The sequence below is a fragment of the Notolabrus celidotus genome, chromosome 15, assembly GCF_009762535.1.
Source record: "Notolabrus celidotus isolate fNotCel1 chromosome 15, fNotCel1.pri, whole genome shotgun sequence".
Lineage (NCBI taxonomy): Eukaryota > Metazoa > Chordata > Actinopteri > Labriformes > Labridae > Notolabrus > Notolabrus celidotus.
Window position 1 is genome coordinate 15,690,258 of NC_048286.1, and position 21,615 is coordinate 15,711,872.

At 40.6% G+C, this 21,615-nt stretch overlaps 1 protein-coding gene across 1 annotated transcript in view; it reads left to right on the forward strand.

Moving 5' to 3' along the window:
* The first annotated feature begins 554 nt into the window (after positions 1-554).
* LOC117827104 (solute carrier family 22 member 23-like) overlaps positions 555-21,615 on the forward strand; it is a 36,838-nt gene continuing 15,777 nt past the window's right edge. The window contains exons 1-3 of the mRNA XM_034703577.1: positions 555-1,436; positions 7,980-8,083; positions 8,178-8,332. Of these exons, the coding sequence (XP_034559468.1) occupies positions 999-1,436; positions 7,980-8,083; positions 8,178-8,332 (697 nt within the window). The 5' untranslated portion in view covers positions 555-998. The remainder of the gene's footprint in view (positions 1,437-7,979; positions 8,084-8,177; positions 8,333-21,615) is intronic.

Below are 21,615 nucleotides of genomic sequence, written 5' to 3' on the forward strand. Positions count from 1 at the left end.
CATTTTTCAGTGGTTGACACTTCACTCTTACTCAGCTCATCAAACTTTATTTCTTCATCCTCCTAAATGTTTTACCTGTAGAAGTCAATTCTCGGTTTCAGGTGCAGCCAATTCTGGAATATATATTCCAATGTGGCGAAAAACTGTTTAATCTTTAAAATGTAATAAAGGATGCTTGAAAAAAACTTTTAACCAGTTACTTAATCATCATGGTCAACCACATAGTCATAAACAGGTGTCCATACACATCATATTCATTGTTTTGTACTTATGAATTCTGTTGATGTAGGAAATGTATTTATATTAATTGTTAATTTTGTATAATTTCTTGTTATTTTATTTTTAGTATCAACTATTGTCTTTATGTATCAATTTAGTATTTTTTTTAATTAATTTTTGGTATTAGAACATTATTTGAGCGGAGGCTTCAATTATTCATCTTTGCTCTTTTTGTGTGTGTATTTTCTTTTAATTGTGCAAATAAATAAACATTATAAACTCTCTCCACCTCTGGACGTAGGATGGGCATTTTCCATTCAAAGTTGTAACCAGTGGTTACAGGTTGCCATGTTCGGTTAAGGTGATCAGCACTCGGGTCTTTGTGGGCAGGTGCGTTACCTGTGGCTCCCTCAGGAAGCACTTCCTGTGGCTCTGCTACCACCGCGGCTGACAGACAGAGACACCGATGAATCACACGACGGAAAAGATCCCTTGTTACTATCACTCGTCACTGGCTTATTCACCGCAATCCGCTTTTGTTTTCTGAGCAGGAGCCCGTATCAGCCCCGCGTGTTTTTTTTTGTTCTGTGGTGGCAGACGGAGGGGAAGTGCTTCCTGATAATACAGAGGTGCGTCTTATTTCCATTCCAGTGATTGACTGCGCACGGCTTCCACCGCCGGAGCTGGGGGCACTGACGCATTGTGGAGTCGACAGGGGGTAGTAGCACTGCAAACCCCGGCTTCGCTTCACTACGGAGGCATCTCTCGGCGGAACCGCGATGGCCGTGGTGCAGCTCGACACGGAGGACCACCAACCGGAGAACGGCTTCGTGTCCCCCGAAACCACGTCCGCGGGGCTGCTGACACGCATCGACTGCGCGGTTCTGCCGTTTCTCGGGGGATTTGGGAAGTACCAGAAACAGCTGATCGTGCTGACATTGATCCCGGCGTTATTTATTGGATTCAGCCAGTACTCTGATAATTTCCTCCTCGCGCAGCCTAACAACACATGTGTGCAGCCTTTGGCCAACCAGTCTAACCACACCGTAGGTTATTCCTCGTTATTGGACGGTCCGAAGAACAACAGCGCGCGGCCGGCTTACGTTTATGCCAATGGGAGTTACGGCACCCACAATGACACGAACAACATGCAGTGTCGGTGCAGTGAGTGGACGTTTGAGCTGCACACAGGGCTCGTGCAGAATGTGGTGACCAAGGTAAGGATAGGCATCCTTTTCCATCATATTGTGCAATGCATCACTGAATCCCTATCTGCTGTGATCATATTATAATTGATTTATAAGAGAGGGGGATCCTAGCACTTATCCGGATCACTTTCAAGCTGAAACACACTCATGTTCAAATAAAACAGTACTCATATTGTGGTATTGAACAGCTGTGCCTCCATTATCCCAATCGTGCATTTCTCCACAGAGAGTCTGAGTCACTTAGATTCAGTACAGATCCCTGAATTGGCCTTAAAAGTAGCAGGATTGCACAGGTGAGAGCATGCATCACGCTGCTGACAGTGACTCATCACAGCAGCTGACACAGTGTGACCTATGGCAGAGAGAGAAAACACCATTGGCACACTGTGGGCACTGCCAGGGCTAGTGGAATCTACCGGTTGTAGTAATGAACATAATAGACACGGAGGGCTTTTGATTTGGAGCAAAGGTCATTAGTGCTCTCTAGAATAATGCAATCCCTATCACTGACCAAACACCGCCCACCCTGAACAAACATCAGGGGGATGTTCTTATGGCTTTCAATCTGGGGACTTTCAGTGCGCCTGTGATGAATTTACCTCCCATCACGTCACTTCATTGTGACAGTATTCTTGTATGCATATAGAGGCCAGGTTGAGGAGACAGTATAGGCCTGCACTCTGCTATCAGGAGGTGGAAAAGCTTTAGATCTCATTATGAGCTCCTCTATTGTTGATGCTGCATGCTAATATCAACATATCAAATGTAATCATTCTGAGAACAAAGGCTTGAGACTGTGATCCACATGGCGCTCTGACAGTGTATTTAACAGTTGATGTGATTTAATCATCATCCAAAAGAATAATTCTTTTCACAGGGAGTAATTCCGGCTTTAGAAACTGAAAGCAACAATATAAATAAATCTAAAATGATGTTTTCTTGCTTAGAAAGTCTAAAATGCGCATCTGATAACCACACACACCCATGTAGAGCACAAAAAAATGAATTTCAATCAGCAGCATCTTCTCTTCTGAAGAGTCTGGCAGCCATGCAATAATCAAAAGGCTTATCAGGAAGAGTTAGATCTGACGCCGAGCTTTGAAGCTTCTCTGTGCTGTAGGAGAGCGGATGGTGGGGGCTGTGGCATCCCAAGCTTGCGTCCACTGTGATGCCAACAGCCCATCTGCTAATCACTGATAATGTCCCCATTTAAATAAAGCACATTTTAATTCAGCAATGATGCAGAGGGACAGTTAAAGTCCTGATTTAATTTACCATCCACCGCGCAGTTGAGTGGGGGTGGAGATGCAGGGATTGAAGCAAGGCTGATAGACTGTTTTTATGGATTTAGGAATTCAAAATACTCTTAATCTGTAGCTGGAGATGAGGTCATTAGCAGGGGAAAATCGATTGGGTGGATCCACATTACAAACAATCAAAAAATGTTCGGTTTTCCCTGGATGAAGAGTGAGCGCTGAATAGGAGGGGTTTTATTCTGAACCCTGCTGACCCCCGTCTCCTCCTCTTGTCCTCATGTGCTGGCGCCATAACCTGTAGATTCTAATATTTGTGTGGTTTGTGCACACACTGAGAATGTCATGTTGACACTACCACCACTGCAGATCAGTGACAGGCCTGAGCAGTTGGTGTAGGTGTCTTTGCAGTTGCTCGTCTTCCCTGACCTGCACGCTCTACATTCTGACAAGGTCACCGTCAGGAGAAATTCAATCAGATTTTGGCACACAAACGCCAAAATGAAGCCAAAATTTAAGATGAAGTGACCCCCCAAAATGGTGCCATTTTGAAAATCTGTCTCTGACTCTTCAAAGGGCCCTCCCCCCCAACCACAGCTCAGTAACCAGGATGTGACACTACAGCAGGATGTGATGACTTGGCATTTCTACTCGTGTTTGGATTGCATAGGCATAACTGCACATGACTGGGCTCAGCTATCTGTGACATTCGATCACTAAAAGGCAGAGCTGAGTGCCAACACTGATGACATGTGGTGGTGTCTCAGTCAGGATTGTGCCAACACATTCTGACCCGGAAAAACATGTAAATGTGTGGCGGGGTTTTCTCATGCACAGGAATACATTTCAAGTCTTTTTCTACGGGTGTCACAGAGGACGTTTTCATAGAGGTTACAGTGATGATGGATCCGAAGTGGTTAATGAGGAGACCCATCCTAATTGAGTCTAAGCTCTCCTCAGGGCCCATCTTAATTGGCCTGAGCCTGAGAAATGAGAATGTATCATTACTCAGAGACACATAGAGTCTCTCTGCAGCCTCACCCAACTCGGAGCCCATTCAGACCGAGGTCATCTGCACACATGGCCAGAGCCTCTGCAAGGCAATGATTAACCTCTACACTTGTACATTAATTATATTCATTTAGAGTATGATGATCATTTTACAATCTTAAGCAGGGGTTGCTCTTTTTGTACTCCTTCAAAGAAGAAAAGCATTTCAGCTGGTCTTAAACCACAACGCCATCATTTTTTTTTAAATTTAGAAGACAGAATTACATTATTAATAATTAAATGTATTATTTTTGGATGCTGATGTCTCCCTTACAAAGAGAAGATGGAATCCATTATTAAAATTAAAGTTGATTAATAAAGTTCAAATTCTTGGTAGATTTGATAATTTGGTTAACAAAAAATAGACAGGTATTTAGAATTTATTAATAATTGAAGTCTTTCTTTAAAGGACAATTGTCAGAATTTAGTACGTTTTTAATTTTGAGCAACAGTTTGATTAAAAAAAGATGTTATTCCGGATATTTTGTTGGGTTTTAGGAAACTATGAACCATTACATTTTATAGACCCAATAACCAAAATAAAAATATGAGAATAGATAGGCTAAATGGCCCACTAAAAAATAAAAAAGTAATAATTTTCCAATGATTGGGGAATGATTGATGTACTTTTTCAGTATTTCTTCAGTATATGTATTGTGCAGTTACACAGTTTGTGATAGCATGTCAGAGCAGAGTATTGTGTGAAAGTGATAAGAGAGATATGTCGTAGAAACACATTGGAGGGTACACCCAGCCTCAGTATCTCTGAGCTGGAGGCTGCACACCCATAGATGTGAAAGATGATACTGTAGCTGAACATGTGAGGCCTCTCCACTCTATGTCCCTTCGTACTGTTTACCCAGCTGGCCGGCTCCTTCCACAGACCTCAGATCAGTGTGGGACACTTTGAAAACGCCTCAGCTGTCGAGAGGCGATGACCCCACTGCAGATACCCAGCACACAATGACTGCCACTCTCAGCGTCAGCTAGAAGGAAAGAGACTGTGCCACCCAAAGATAAAACTGTCCAGGCTCTTTATGTGTATGTGTGCTGCTGGCTTAGTTTCTGATAAGTGCTGTTTTGTAACAGGGAGGGGACAAACCTTGTGGGGTCCCTGACCCTCATGCATGGTTCAAGTTTGTTTCTAGGACTTAGCCACCAAATTCAACTTGGAGGAGTGGTGTTCTATTAACTGTAACAGGCAACGAATAACAGAATGCTGGACAAAGGGTTGTTGTTTCATCATCCTTCATTTACTCACAACTGACATCAGCCAACTTGTCAAACATGTTAGTCTCTGGGTTGTGTAGTGCAGATGCTACACTAGTATGACAGTTATTCAAAGCATTCACACACATGTAAGCCTCCTTCAGTTGGCCCCTTAGGCAAAAAAACCAAATGTTGCCTACCTGTGTATCGTTTTTCTTTATTTTTCTTCTGCAAAACTGTTATAGAAATGAAGTATAGATTTACATTTGCGCTCACTCACCCTCCTCACATTTTAGAGTTTCCATCATTTGGTGAGGCAGTGATGCTAAAATTTGCACTTGGAAGCAGCACAAGTCTGTTGCTAGGCAGTAACTATGCAGCAGCCTCTCAATGTGTGTTTTTTGCCTTCTCTTTAAAACTGCTTTTAAGCATCTCTTATCCTCCCTCACTCCAACCTATTATTATTTACCATCCTTATTAATTCTCTGCTTTCTCTCATCTCTTTGCATTCTCTGTCTTCATTGTTTAATCCAGCATTCCTCCCTCCTCCTCGCCTTTCCCCCCACCCTTCACCCTCCACCCACCCACCACTCTGTAGTTCAGCAAGTGCAGAAATGTGCAGCTGTGGTCGAGAGTGTCTTCATCCTAGCTAATGAGGCTCGCTCGAGAGGACCGATCATTTGTGGACTGGCCATTTGAGAGAGGTCGACAGTCCCCCTTGGGTTTCTAACTGATTTTCTTTTGGCCCCTCATTGTTCTGCATTTTCTGTCAGCTAACAGATTAGCATGCATACAACCCAGCTCTTCACACTGACTTATATTCATTAGACGGAGACAATAGCAGGAGAGAGCGAGTGACAAAAAGAATAGGGGGCAAAGTAGACAAGCTGTGAGAATTGGACTCATGCTTGCTGGGATTTCTTTGCCCTGCAATGGCTGAAAGTCTCTCCATATTTTTCCCACTTGTGCTCATGTGGACGTCCATTAATAACTGTGTTTGAGCTCGGTCAGTGTGTCGGCCTGGAGAGAAACCTCATTAATATTATATGTGGACTTTCAGACACACAATGATCCAAATCCATGCATTTCCCATTTGGCTTCACATTTCAGCAGCACTTAGTCCTTACTGCTTTGTCTCTTGCATGTGACTTGAGAATGCTCATATGTTGCTATTTAACACCATTGGCCGTCTGTCCTTGGTCAACCACAGATGTCTGCTCTGCACAGTCAACACACTGTCATCCAGCTGTGCAGTGCAGTGTGAGTGTGTCCCAGTGTGTGTCAACTTCAGTTTTTTAAACACCTTTGGTCGTGCAGTGATTGCGCAACAAGAACTTGTTAGCCCGCCTCTGTCTCTTTCTCTGCTGACATCGATACTGAAACCGTGAATGAGTGGCATGCCTGGATCATGTGATGGCTGGGCGGCTCTGGGTAATCCTGGAGCGTTCCATTCTGAGCAGGTCACTATGGCAGAGGTTATAAGAGGTTAGAGCCCCTCAGAAAAAAGGAAGAACAAACCAAACTTTGTGCCTTTTCAATTTATGTTCTCTTTTTTAATAGCAGTGCAATAAGAAGCATTGCATTGCTAGATTAAAAGATGCTCTGTTACCAACTTCTCTTTGCAGTACCGATGCTTGGGTATTGGCCAATATAGGTATTGATAAAGGTATTGGTGTCGGATCAACCCTAGCGTGTACCGTATTATTTAATATCTGGAGTATAGCTGAGGCACCTAGCAGTACTGGGAGTGTTTGTGGTATTGTTTAAGGGTGGATTGATATTGGTCTTTCAGGGCCAAAATTGATACCAATTATTAGTATTTTATGAGACTGATAACCAATATTTGGAACTGATATGCATTTACACATAGTCATGTAACATCTAGCCAATCAGATTGTGCTTTGGGCAGGACATTAGGTAAGACAGAGTGGTGAAGGAAAACAGACTTATGGGGGAAAGACACACAGGAGACAGAGTGGTGTATTTCCTAATTAATTTTATCAGCCATCTGTAAAATTAAACGCTGATAGAGATAATGGGCCAAATGTTGAATATTGGCTCTGATAATAGGCCAAGGCTGTTAATCAATCAACCCTTATCACTATCTACGGTATATTGGTATTGGACTCTCATATCAGTATAATATTTACGAGGCATCTAGTAGTAGTAACGATGGTGTTGGAATTGGTTCCTGTATCTGTATTGGTATCTGTATCTATATCTGTATCTGTATCCCAGAACTACCCTTGTGTTACAGTATTGTCTAATATCTAGAGTACAGAGGAAGCACAGTAGGTCCTTGTTGATTAGCCTTGTATTCACAAGGCACCTGCTTTTACTGCCACGCCCAACTCTGCTCCTTCCTGCTGCTTGTGTCTGCACAGACAGCTGGGAGGCATATGGTGCCAAAAAAGGCCCTAACATCCACCCCCTTCCCAAAATCCATCGTCTTTTCCCCAATGGGCCTACTACTCTACTGCTATTTTCATCAAATATTAATGGAAGTGATAGTAAAAGTTGCAACTCCTGATGTCATCTGCCTTAGAGTTTACATTTGTCTCTTGCTTCTCTGCTGTTGTTGTGCTGTTTACAGGGTCTATTTATCTTAGCCTGTGTGTATTGTGTGCGAAGTGAAAAAAAATCAAGGTAAATTTGATTTACACGAAAGCAGCCATACTGTACATTGCATTGTTTGAACTCTAGGAATTCCTCTGCCACCGAGATGGAGAGTTTCAGTCAACAAGAAAATAAATAGAAGCATATTTCACTATAGTGGTGTAAACTAATACTAATGTCTGGAAATGTTATTTTTCTGAGAACTTTACATTTGGTGTTAATATTAGGCTAAATACTAGGAAGCCCTTCTCTTTGAGTATGTCATATTTTTTTATTATGTATTTTGAGTTGTAATCATGACTCATACATCTGACAGACTTTGTGGTACTAAGTGCGAGTCAACAGATTAAAAGACTCACATCCAGCCAACTCTTTCCTGTACACATTTCTTGAAACTAATACCTGTATTTATTTGTCTCTACAGTGGAGTCTGGTGTGTGACTCAGCATGGAAAGTTCACATTGCAAAGTTTTCTTTGTTGGTGGGATCAATCTTTGGATACTTGGTGTTTGGGATCCTGGCAGACTGGTAAGATTTTGGAAAAATATCCCTGCACGCCATTTAATCTTGTTCAGTATCAAATGCCTTTTTAAAATAATAATTTTTCTGTGTTACTATGTAGGTTTGGCCGTCACCCAGTGCTGATCATATCGGTGCTGTTCATGCTGGTGTTTGGTCTGACTGTGGCCTTTTCTGTCAACGTCCCAATGTTCAGCACTTTGCGCTTCTTTGAGGGCTTCTGCCTGGCAGGCATCATCCTCTCGCTCTACGTCCTCAGTAAGTCTTAATCACATAGCTATAAGTGTTCTATAGGCCAATTAACCTTTTGCTAATCCCTCTCCGCATTTTGTTGTTGATGCTACAATGAAAACAAGCTTAGATTTTTCACAGAACTACTTTATAATAATATTTAGACTTCTAGCTAATGAACATTTATTTAACATGCTTGACTTTAGTTTTTCATACCTGTTGTTCGCTAGCTAAATAATACTAAATTAAAATGATGAATTATGTAAGATCTGTAAGAAATCAAATGTACTTTTATAAACCTGCTAATATGATACAGATAGACTAAAAATGTCTCAGGCAAAAGTCAGGGCTTTACAAGAGGATGTGCTCTAAATTTTAAGCTAATGTTATGTTGCAACACCTTTTCAGTTAGCTAGCTTGAGTAACAAAAGTGAAAACTTTCCCAAATCAATAAAAAGAAGAAAGAACCACCATTATAACTCTGTTAAGAGTAATGGCTCAAATGTTGAGTGCTAGGACTGGAAGGAGAAATAATTTAGCATTTCTATTTAGTGAGTGAAGCTTAGCACTGTTGTTTGTCGGCTAATTAATAAGCTGATCATGCTTACATTTGACTTTTGAAAAACGAACTAATTGATAACTAACTAACTAATGAAGTAAAGAAGCTCTCACTCAAGTGACATGCACTTTAGCATGTTTAGAAATCCATAGTGAGCTCTACAATTATTGTAAGCTGTTAAAAGCTTCTGTAGGGAGGGGTTTAGCTAACAGTAGACATGTGAATACTCTTTTGTTTTGACACAGTATTTGAATATTTGTGCCTGTATTGTCTTGAGTGCTGGTGCTGAATGTTGCACTTCAAGAAGCAGAAATATTTAGCTTGGGGCCTTTTAGGTAGCACATGAAGCCTCTGAAAGCTAACTCTGCTACGGGTTTGTAGACAGTCTGCATTTGAATTTTGCTACAGAAACAATCAGCCCTGTTTGATGGAAGCTTGAGGATTTACATGGTGGTCAAACTGGTTTGGCTGGGAGTTGGTTCTTTAATGTTCAGGAAGTATTGGCAGCTCTCCTTGCACTGCAGGTTGTTAGGAGGATGTTTTTTTTTCAGTCTGAGTCTGAAATGTCAATATTATTTTTTCTAATTTCTTACATACACTATGTTATCCATTTGGGAACACATGTTGCATTTGGATCAACCTTAAATGACTAAACTTTCTTCAAAATAAAGATGCCCAATAAATATTAAAATAAGAGTTTTAAATAAATGTGATGAAAATATTATTTTGATCTATTAATGTGACGACGCCCACGCATTGTCATTACGCTTTTGCTACACTTTTGCCCACCCATTTTTAATCCCCTAATATCTTCCCACCAGTGCTTTTCTTACTTTTATCAGACACACCGAATCAAATGCTTCTTCTACATTAATTCTTCTCTTTAGCTAGAGGAAGCAGTCAGTTAAAACACGAGTATCTGTAATTGAATTGCTTTCACCTAATGCTGTTGTGGGGATAAATTCTTATTAAAGCAACAACTACGAACCTCCATACCCTTGGAATGAACTCTTTTATTTTCATTTCAGTGTAGCAGCATTTTTTATCCTGATATTATTTAATCCATGTTACTGCTTATTGATAACCTGATACTGGTAGAAGGGGGTTAGAGGTAGTTTGGTAACCTGTCTTCACTGCAGTTTTACCTATCACTGCAAGGAGGGTGCATGTAGACAGCAATATTATCTGTAAATGTGACCTTCTCTCTCCACTATAAAAAGGTTTGAATAATTAGTTTGGGGGGAATTTAGCTGCAAAGAATAGGAGGGAGGGTTTTTTTTTTATTACAGTGTTTTAATAATTGCATTTCTGCATTTAGTGATTGTGGTCTCAGTGATGGATGCTTTAAAAGCCTCCCTGGCTGTGATAATTGACCAGTGCAGAGCCAATAGAAGATCAGAGGAAGGGAGCAAAGGGCGAGATGATGAAGGAAGGGGCCCTCAGTGTCCTTGTCATTCTAATTTACTCCACAATGTTTACCTTGAAAAGCTTTGCAGCACTCCCGGAATAGAAGAAGCGTTCAGTCTGCTCCAGGGACAAAGGTGGGACAAAGAGGGGTTGAAAGGGTGGAGTCGATTTGTACTGTATGTATAGTGTGTTATCAAATCTAAACGAGCTTGACATCTGCTTCCTTTGTTTTCACATTAGCCCTACAGTTTATGGCTCAATAAATCCGTGGTTCTCAACTTGGTGGTGGGGGTAATTTTGTGGGGTCAATATTCCTTTACATTTCCCTCATACAGACGCTATTTTTTGTTTTTGTCAACATTTTGCTTTGAAGTCAAATAGAATATAAAAGATGAAAAAATGACAAATAATTTGTTGAAAAAGTAAGTTATAGGTGCAGTATTAAGATGTCATTTACACAATTGTATGACCCAGGCTTGATGCTGCAGTTGCCATCTCTACATGTGTCATTTTAATGTATAAGCCACAGTAAAAGATAAGATAAATCTGTGATCTCTGCTGCACCTCGGTGCAATCAACAATGGCTATAATGTTGCTGCGGGATTAAACAGGCATTAGAAAACATAAATCACATGCCTCATTAATGGCTGAATGCTGGAGCAGCTGAGGGGTGTTTTATCATTCTCATCTGGAAAAAAAAGGAAACAATATATGATGGTTTATTCAGCAGCAGAGCAAGTCTTTAACAGGGCTGCATTTCATATAAACCACATTTGTGTCCAGAGTGTCTAATTATTGTGATTCAAGGTAAAGACCCAAGTTTTTCCCTCCATATCTCTTTCCTTGATTTTCCTCATTAGTCTTGCAGTAGTTAAACCTTTTTCAACCTGTTTCCCTTCTCAGTCAATGTATTTGTCCACCCTACCATGAACCCTTTACCCTCCTTTTCATCTTACCATTCTTTGCCCTATCCAATCCAATATCCCTGAATATGAAAATCCCAGCATTACCACCATGCAGGATTCTGTTGTCTTATCAGATAAACCCATGTTGATCCATTTGCATCAACAACAAACACAAGAGTTTGGAGTTCCCCTTCCTTTGTGGTCAAATGGGTCGTTTTGATTGAAACAGTTCCTTATCAAACAAGCACATAACAAGCAGTATTTCCCCCACATAGAGTTTAAAAAAAGATTCCAATGGTGTCCTTATGGTTCTTTAAAAAGCATAGTACTTTACACGAGCAGCTTGCTGTATAGTACATGGTACACACAGCTAGAGTAGGCCTTAGCTGGACTTATAATGCTGTTGCTTAAGCTTTGCATATTTGTATAGATTTTGTTTTGCCATACTACCACCCTTATTTCTGATTATGTGTGGCCTCTGTCACATGATATTTACCCTGCAGCCACTCTGTATTGACAAAACTCCACCAGAGCTGCTCCAAGAAGGGGAACTCAATCGCTCAATAACACATTACTGAAGATAATCAATCATTTTATTTCAGGGTATTCTGTTTAGGGTACTTAATGTATTTGGAAAGTGGCTATATGCTGAAAGTTCAGCCAAAGCTTATATTCAGCCCTGACATTTTTAGTCATATGACATTTCTGCATGTTACATTACAAACCACATGACCCTCCTTTGTGGCATGCTTTGTTTGACTGTGCTTACAAAGAGAAGTCGGAGCCAAATCCCAGCTTCCCCTGTGTTTGCACTGGAGACATTACACTAATCCCTCCTTTCCCATCAACCCATGTGCAATTAAGTCTTAGTTCATAGATCTTAAAGGCTGAACGTCATTAGCTTTGTCAGAATTTTAACGTGCACATTTTTTTTGCTTATTTCACTCTTACCGTTTAATTTAACAGATCATTTCATACATCCTTGTACATACGAATATGCAGTTATTAGGGGACACCACCTTCCTGACCCAATGTTTGTTTCCACATTACTGGAGACGTCAATCAGGAATTGCATTGCATTTTCAGGATATGGGCGAGCCTCTATAAATAAATGGAGGGCAATTTGCATTCTGATGTTTGTACCAACAGGATGGGGTCCCATAAGGGCAAGCATGTAATGATGTGACACATGTATGCTGCCACAGAGATACAGATTATGGGGAAACATAATATCAGTCAAGATATATAATTGATTGTATTCACACAGAAGTCATTATTTCCTTTTGTCAACACTGTTGTGCTAGGGTCTCTGGACAAAATACCAGTCAAGATATATAATTGACAGTATTCACACAGCAGTCATTATTGTCTTTTGTTGACAGTGTCGTACTAGTGGGATCTCTGGATTAAGCCACGTAGTTATTCATTATCATTTTAACCACGTCTGGATGGTGTAGCATCAGCTATAACAAGACACAGATAGAACTTAGAAGGACAGCAAACTATCTTTGAGATTCAAACAACATATTTGGGGAGCTGGTAGCCTACCGGTCTAAGCGCCTCACATACAGAGGCGATAGTTGTCATGGCAGAGGTCGCCGGTTTGACTCCCGGCTGCGAACATTTCCTGCATGTCTTTCCCCATTTTCTACTCCCCATGTTTCCTTTCTCTCTTCAGCTGTCCTATCTACTATAGGCAAAAAGTAAAAATAATAATAATAAAGAAAATACTTTAAAAAAAATCAAACAACATATTTAAAAATCTACAAGCTACAATCAGACAATAGCTAGTGTTAGCATTCAGACACTCACAAGATATTATTGGTGTTAGCTAGTGGGTGGGTTAAGATAATAGTATTGTTTGTAGTGAAACATAATAAAATTTAAAGGCATCAATTTCTTGCAGACATAAAGTTGGCTATGGTAATGTTAGCTAGAAATAGCTAACATATTAGCTGGTAGCCACGAGACAATAACAATACTTAAGCTAGTAGCAATGCTAGCTAGGAACTAGTTGGGTGTTTGCATTGAAGTTGTTGATAGAGCTGGGAAGTAGGGATGATTATGATTTGTTAATGATTTGCCAGATCACCTTAAATTAAGTGACTTGCAACCTCAAACAGTGGTACAACTTGAGCTTCCCATAGTGAGTGTGACGTAGGCTAAAGGAGAAAAGTGCTTGTGTGAAAACAACGAACAGGGGCTGGAAAAATGAAAAAGAGGAAAAGTAAGCATATGGACTAAGGGGAATTTTAAAAGCAATGGGAATTGAGAAAAAAAAATCTGAGTGCATGTGTGGTGCACTTACAGCACCACAGCAAATGGAAGACAAGTGCATGTTAGCATGAAGCCCTTACATGTTTTAGCCAAGCTGATGCACCTTTCGACCACATATATTCACAGTACATTGACTCTAGCAGTAAAGCAAAGCCCATATCTATAGAAAGTTAACTGATGCAGAGCTGCTATTTATACCCCAGCTCTCACATCACTATGAAATAGCCTTGTTAGCACCACAGCACCTGGCAGCAAAGGCAAGGCTCACAGTACCTCTAGCTCTGCATCATTGTGCTGCTCACTTTTGCAATTCTACAGTAAACACTCCATTTCCCTCTCCCTCAGCTCCTCCTACCCATCTCACATACAAACACACGGCACAGCAGCTTGCTGAGTCATGCTAACAGGCTGCGTTGGGGGTTTGTTTGAGAATTTTTGATCAGCTTGAGGCGAGGAGATTGTGTTCTGGGGCACTGGGCCAGAGCTATCTTTCTTTGTTTACACAGGTTCTTATCATGCATACGCACCAACAAACTGGGTTGAAATGAGATGTTTTTTATAAGGGATTTGTGTCCCCTTTCCCTTAAAATATTTATGAAAAATCTAGTTAAGTAGTGTTATTAGAGTGAAAAAGCATGTGACGTGGATATCTAAATAACAGTAATGAGTTAATATGATGTTTCTTTCAACAAAAATAATCACTATTCTAGCTATATGTAACGATGTATGTGTTTTGTGATAGCTAAAGCGAAATGTTTTCAGTTTGCACCTTTAAGATCCCGAAAGTGTCAATTCCATGTTGCAAAGAAGCAGAATGTTTACACCGAAAAGTCTGTATAATTAGGCTACCTTAGAGAAAAGACTAAATGTTCTACTCTCATCTTAAGTGGAGTTCACTTTCCATGTCTGGATCAAAGGTGGCAAGCCTGTACAGGTCATGGGTGTGTGTGAGAGAGAGAGAGAGAGAGAGAGAGAGAGAGAGAGAGAGAGAGAGAGAGAGAGAGCGGTCTCTAAAGACAGATACAGTAAACATAGAGAGGAAGAGACAGAGTGATGCAGAAAGAGCACAGACACATCACATGATTCAGTCATAGTCTCAGGTCATGCATCATAAACAGCTCTTGGATTACTCTGTCAGTAACCTTTGACACACTTGATCATAACTTGTCTTTGTGTAGTGGTGAAAAGAAAAGGGCATTATAGTCGAGTTCTTTTTTTGACAAAATCACCCCTGATGAAAGGGATTCAATCATTTTTCATGAAGGGATGTTTCCCTCTCTTCTTTTTGAGCTCTGATTACATTTCTCTTGATATCAACACCTTAACATTCATCAAGATGCGACTTAAACTGACAAATATATATATACCAGTATTAGCATATTAGTAAAGGCAGTAGCATAGTTCTAATCTAGGCTTGGTTACTATACTGTTCTGTGCTGAAAGGGATGGCACAAAGTGATCCAGTCATAAACAACATTTACTGCTACGTACAAAACTTTATAATCCCATTCAGGTTAAACAGGTTATACTCTGTGCTGAGCATTTGGTGTGAAAATTCTGAACAAAACATCCATCCGGTGATGTATCTAATTTAATGTTTTGAGTCAATATTTCCATTTTTTCTAAATTCATGTTGCTGTGTCTGAGCTAAATTGGCCTTATTTGACATGATTTGGTATTTGGTTATTCCTTTGAGTTTTTGTGTCTTGGCTTAAAGTGACACTGTAGTAGTTGTATTGTTGTCTTAAAAGCTTGGATTAAGTTTAGTCAATAATTGGTGTCTCTGGCTATACAAACTCACTACGTCTGGATGTGAAGATGAAGGAAAGGAGAATGAAATAGATAAGGTCAGACAAAGAGTGACTTTTAGATATATGACTTTAGAGCCTAATCTTTTGTTACATGGCCCGTCTTTTGTACATCGGAGGGGTTAAACAGTTCGTCCTGTATCATGTCAGTACACTCAGACTGTATTGACTGTGTTGAGTAATGGTGACTGTCACTGTCACTCCTTCTGTACATAAACTTGAGTATTGCTAGTGAACAGGTAAACACATGTCTCATAGCAAACACATGAAGTCAAGAACACTGCTCTTTTCTTTTTCAGGACAATCTGTATTAAAGATTTTGTTATCTGTTTTAAAAACAGTATGTGACATGTATTACCAAACTCTGATGAGGACATACTACAGATGTTTAACTACTCTAACACCGCATTAAAGCCTAAAGTCAGGCAAATTGTGATGAATAAGAGCTATCCTGATCAAGATTGATACAACCTTTAAAGCTCGACAAAACAACACATATTAGATAAAACAAATAAAACTCATTTCAATCTAAATGCTAAAACAGGAGGAGGCCAATGAGTTGGAACGTATTTTTCTTTAAAAGCATGCAGTGGTGTAAGAGCAAAAAAATCACATGTACATAGAATGAAAGAGCACCATGCAGTGTGTGTTTATAGCCCACACAAAGATAGGTCATGCTTTCAGTACATTAAACATGTGACTTTAAATTGACTTCTTAGTAGTACTTCAATTATTTCCCCTTTCTAAGCAATGCCTGCTGGTGAAAAAGTGAGAAAATAGGGCAGAGTAAGGGAATTTTGGGGCATTTCCTCTTTTATCAAGGGATACGCAGTCAGCAAGTAACACACAACTCTTACATCCTTATATCCTCTCATATTCTCTATCCTGCAGGGGATTTTACGTATACAGTCACGTGTTTTCCCTAGCTGCTTCCTTCCTTACAACGGTTGAGTAATAATGCTCTATTCAGACAGGAGGATCTATGATGTGTATGATTCCTTAGTCAAGGCCAGGCCAGACTACTTTGGTCCTCTCCCTCGTCCCTGTATCGCCTGTAATGAGGTCCATCCTCTCTCTCTGTGGTGCCCTCTTGGTACCATTCACATTAATCTCTGGCAGCACAGAAAGATGGAAGCTCAGAGCATTTGTCTGTGTAAACGGCTTCCTTTGTGCCACTGTCTGACAGACAGCTTGCTTTGTGAGCCTGCCTCATCTCCTTACCTGTCTTGCTCTCACACTGTTTGTGTGTACGCTGTTGACGGATATGGCTCAGTCCGGCCTGACTTGAGTAATGCCTGCCAGAACTGGACTCTAATAACAGGAGCTTTTCATTTGCAACCATATGGCTATGCCTCTTTGAGGACAGCCATCAGGTCTGTCTAACACTACTTCAGAGATATTGTGCTGCCATCAGATGGACTTCACATAGGCAACCTTTTATTAATCATGACTGCTATGAATTTTCTAAAATGGTTATAAATATACAAAAAGGCTAATTGGGACTTTAACAGTGGACTGTGTATAGACAGCAAATGCTTTTCAGCCAGCGAAAAGGGTTTTCCATGACACACAAATTGACCGTCCTCATCCTTCCCGTTGTTCTGCTCTAGCTGTCTCCTGATAAATGGGTTAAGGTGCAGACTTTTTTCCTCTAAGCAAGGCTAAAGTTCAACTTTCTGCAGAGTTTGCAAATACGGTCCCTCTGTAGACTTCCTTCTTTAACACACCGAGCTCAATGTCTCTGTTTTTCCCTATCTTTGATTTCAAAGACCTCTTACTTGTTTAAAAGCAGACAGGATGACCTAATGGAAGTGTTCTACTTTGGCCAGAGTGAGAATCACATTCAACCTTTGTTCTTTCTGAGAGACACTGCATGATATAACCTCAAGCTATCTTATAGCTCAAATCCTGAGTGAAGTCCAGTGAGTGGCCAGATCAGCAAGACAGACCTTTGCACTTTCATTTGATTACTGTAAAAAAAGATGTTAATGCTGTTTCAGTTCTTCTTTGGTCAGGCTGATGACTCTTTTTTTGTTGGGAAACCTTAGAACTATATTTGTGTAAGATTGTTTTGTGTGCCAGTTATTCTGTTCCCTTTTAGTAACTCCTACGAAGTCAGCAGCTTATTCTGATCTTCCAGTGTGTGGGATAAGAAAGATGGAAGTATTGGTTTACTTTTGACATACAAACCCACTCACACAAATTTTATCAAAGTGAAAGACTCTCCCGGAGGTGTGGAGATTCGTGTGATCGCTCAGAGTTTAAGCAAACACAGATCAAAAGAATGTCCCTGAGGCTAGTTGGTGCTAGTTGGCATTCTTTGCAGCTCCAGATAAGGCACTAATCAATGAATATGACCTAATTCTCAGTCAATAGCCCCCTTTCAGTGCTTAGGAGTAGAGAGGATACCTCAGGATATGTGTGTGCTAACGCAATCAGCCTATGTATCAACAAAGACAAGAGAAAGAATTTCCCTTCGGAACGCTCTGGGAAGTTATTTGTAGGGCCGTTGTAAATAAACTGCAGTTTGTTCTTGTTTGTATGTACCTGTAAAGAATCTCAATGATCTACATTCAGAGAGGATCTTGTCTGTACTAGTAAAAGTGCCATGACCTGACAAAGACCTTTAACCTTCATAAGAAGAAGTCTCTTCATACTCATTTTATGCCAGTGCCTTCAGGTAACTGTGAACTATTATAATGTGAAGGATACCTGGAGATCACTGTGCCCTTCTCTCAGAGAATTTCTCAATTAGCTGTGTGTTCAACGGGGCTGTGCTCTCAACCCCCACTGTTTGATTTATTCTCCTATGTAGTCACTATGTTCGACTGAGGGTGCAATTTTCCTTCGCACAAAAATCCCCCTTGGTCTGCAGTTACTGTAGGCAAAGACCAAGGTTCAGTGGGTTCTTATCAGGAAAGTGCTGTTTGCTGACGATGCTGCTCTGGGCTTTCACTCAGAGAATCACACTCCAAAAACCTCATCAGCAGCTTCACACATGCCTGGATTTAGAATGGTCAATGCAAGAACCCCTACGTCTTGACCATGTCTTTGAAGTTGCACCATTATGTTAATGAATAGGTTAGTTTCACCAGAACAGTTATTAAGGTACCATATACAATTAACCATATTGACATGGTGGCCATTTTCTTCTACGCTCATTCTGATTGTGGATAGTTCAAACTCTTATATTGTACTACTGTATTCATAGCTTGTAAAATGTATAAATTCAGAGAGTTGACATATTGTCTTTTTTCCCCATTGATCAAATGTCAGAGATTAAATGTACTGCTGATGTTGGGTGATACCAAGCGGCAACCTCTGGTCTCAAACTATGAAGCCCATGTGGAAGTGTTATAAACTGCAATTCATTGAGAATCCGCTTGAACCACATAGACACCAATTCAAAAAAGACGATCTTTGCAGCGCTAATAAACATGTTTACAGCCTGGTTCACAAAACGGCTTGACTCTATGTAACTAATTTCTCTATCGGCACACACTGTAGGGGGGTGAATTTTTTTCTAGCGTGACGGTTCGGAAGATATTAAGATTATGAGTTTTTGCCCAAATAAGGACATGACTGACTTGACTCCCTGGCGGGAACACATAGCTGTTGGCTAGGAGGCTCAAACTCTGCCTCTTTATGTCACACTATGCCTGGTTGAATTCTGCATTTCCAATATGGCTGCCGCCGTCGATTAGCTTCAAAACAGCGCTCAGGAACAGACGGGTGACATCATGGATACTACATCCATTATATATACAGTCTATGGGTGATACCGGTAAAGTGTGAATGCAGGAAATATAATGCTTCCAAGCGGACCAATCACAGGGCTTGTGGTCTGCTTTGTTATGATGCACACTTACATTTTTAAGGAGGTGCCTGTCAGGTTACATAGATAAGCTTCATGCTAGGGTACAGGGCTACAGAAACTGAAGGTGTATGTGATATACTGATTAAAGGTCATATGGTACATACTTTGAATGATAGGGCTTAAATTCCTAGCTAACAGACCCATTGGTTAGCTAACTTAAAGGAATTACAAATTAAGCCGAATTTTAACATCAGACACTAGCTATCAATAACACTCAACCACTTCCAATCTGAATTTAACTGTTTGATACTCTTGAATGAAATCATAGTAAAGACAAATATCTTAGCCAACGTAAATGTCTAAAGATTTTGTCCTTCTATCATGTAGCTTATTTGCAAGCTTATTCCCTACCACAGCCAACCTCATAAGCAAGCTATCACCATGCAGTAGCTTACATTAATGTAATGCAAACCTCTGGTTTTCTTATTTTCTCTTGTAAAATTATTAAACAGCTAATAAGTGAGTAATGCTTTTCTTTAAAAATATGGCATTAGACAGTCAGCTTATAAAAATGTGTTAGTCTACTGCATTCATGGAAGCTGCTGCTAAGATTAATACTGTAGAAGCTTCCAAGTTTTTCAGAGCAGCAGTAGAAGAATGCAAGTAAGCTCATTTCAGAGTTCCTAAGAGTTGAGTCAGTCTCATTCATGTTGCATTTTTCTCAGCGATTTTTTTGTATCCCTGATGTTTACACAAGGCTATGTAGCCAGCCTTTTGTAATCCCACTCAGATAATTATGCTGGTTGGTTGTTTCTCCTACAGAAGGAAGACAGCTGCTCACAAGCACAACTACTGACCTGTTTTAATTGTGACATAGGTAATAAGACAGAGGTCATTGACACTGAGGCTTTGAAATTTGCAGTACTGAAAGTAAGACATGCAGGAAGAGAAATCACAGCTGAGGGATGACACTGCAGTTTCTATTTATTTATTTATTCATATTTTACAGGAACAGTGCATAATAATCAACATTTCTGTAATTATGCCAGAGTTAGCCAAAAGGCTTGTATCCATCTGCAGTCCCTGGCCAGATGTTAAAATAGGCTCCCTAAGAACAGTACAGCCCCACTTAGCCTCCCATCTGTGAAAATCCAGACTTGGAGTGAACTTCAGATGGTTGTGAACAACATTAATCATAGCAAACAAACGTCTGTTATCTTTCAGTATTAGGAAAGGCTGCAGAGTCCTTACCGGATTGAGTGGCCTGGATTAGGCAGTAAAATCATGGCATGGAGCCATACAGACCTCATGTGACCAGTGAAAGGTCATGACATTACCCTGTGGGTACAGGGAGTGGCTGCACTGAGTGCCTTTAGTGGTCAACCAATCTCTTTCACTTGTAAAACAATGGGCCTCCTTGACTGAGCTGTGTACTTGACAGAAGGCTAGTGAACTACTTCAGCATGTAGCAGAGCGTGTGATTCATATTCTTGTTTTGCCAAAGTCAGCAAAACAGCCAAAGCTTCTTTAGGGATTATCGTTATTATTAATTGGCTATTGGCTTGATAATTGATAATGTCATTTCCACTTCCATTGTGTACTGTTGATGTCCTAATGCATTTCAATGTGGCTGTTTTTGTTTTTAGTAAATTGAAAATCCCTGATTGTTTTGTCACCCCTGAGGCCTTTGTTAGCATCTTTGGCGAGTTTATTGTGGGTGACATCAGATTATTTATGTCAGTAGAACAGAGGGTGCAGCAGAGCATTGCGGGAATGCTGATCTAATGGGTTTGTGGAGGATTAGGGTCAGCCAGAATAAGGAGCTCAGGGCCTCCGTTCCTTTCCAAAAACTTTGTTCCTCAGTCTGTAGCTCTGTCTACAGAACAAGTGCCTTATTTGTTATATCTTCACTCTTACTTTCTATAATTCATAGATAATACTGCTTGTCATGTCTGTGCTTGTGAGTACGTTTCTATAGCTCACCACAGGATGTACTTTTCCCGTCACAATCTGGTGGCCTGTTCAGTGCACATGACGCCTTACACACAACCGAAGAATTCAAATCCCATGTGGTCCATAAGCAGTGAACCGTTACTTTTCTCCCAGCAGCGCTCAGAGAAGGGGTCCCGAGGTTAGTTGGTTCAAACTCAGCAGGTCTTGCACCCATCGCCCTGCTCTCAGCTCATTGGCTTTGTCATTCCAGCTGCGATAGTGTCTGTGAACAGAGAGCATTAGTCATGTCCTCAGAAGGGGGCAAGTCCTAATTGAAATTCCGGTCTTTTCCACTGGAATGAAGCGGGGCCGCCGACACCCACTGTATTATGCTGGCCTTGTCACCTTGAAAGGCCCATCTGGAGACTGTTCACATTCCCGGCCAGCAAAAGACCCACTAGAGAAAAAAAAATTATGTATAACAAAAAGGAGTGAATGAAGCAGGACAAAAGATTGGTGCAGTTTGAGAATAGAGGTATTACAGTACCCGGCACTTTCTATGGGCTTGATGTGAAGCCATGCTCTACTCTGCAGTAACTAAAGGG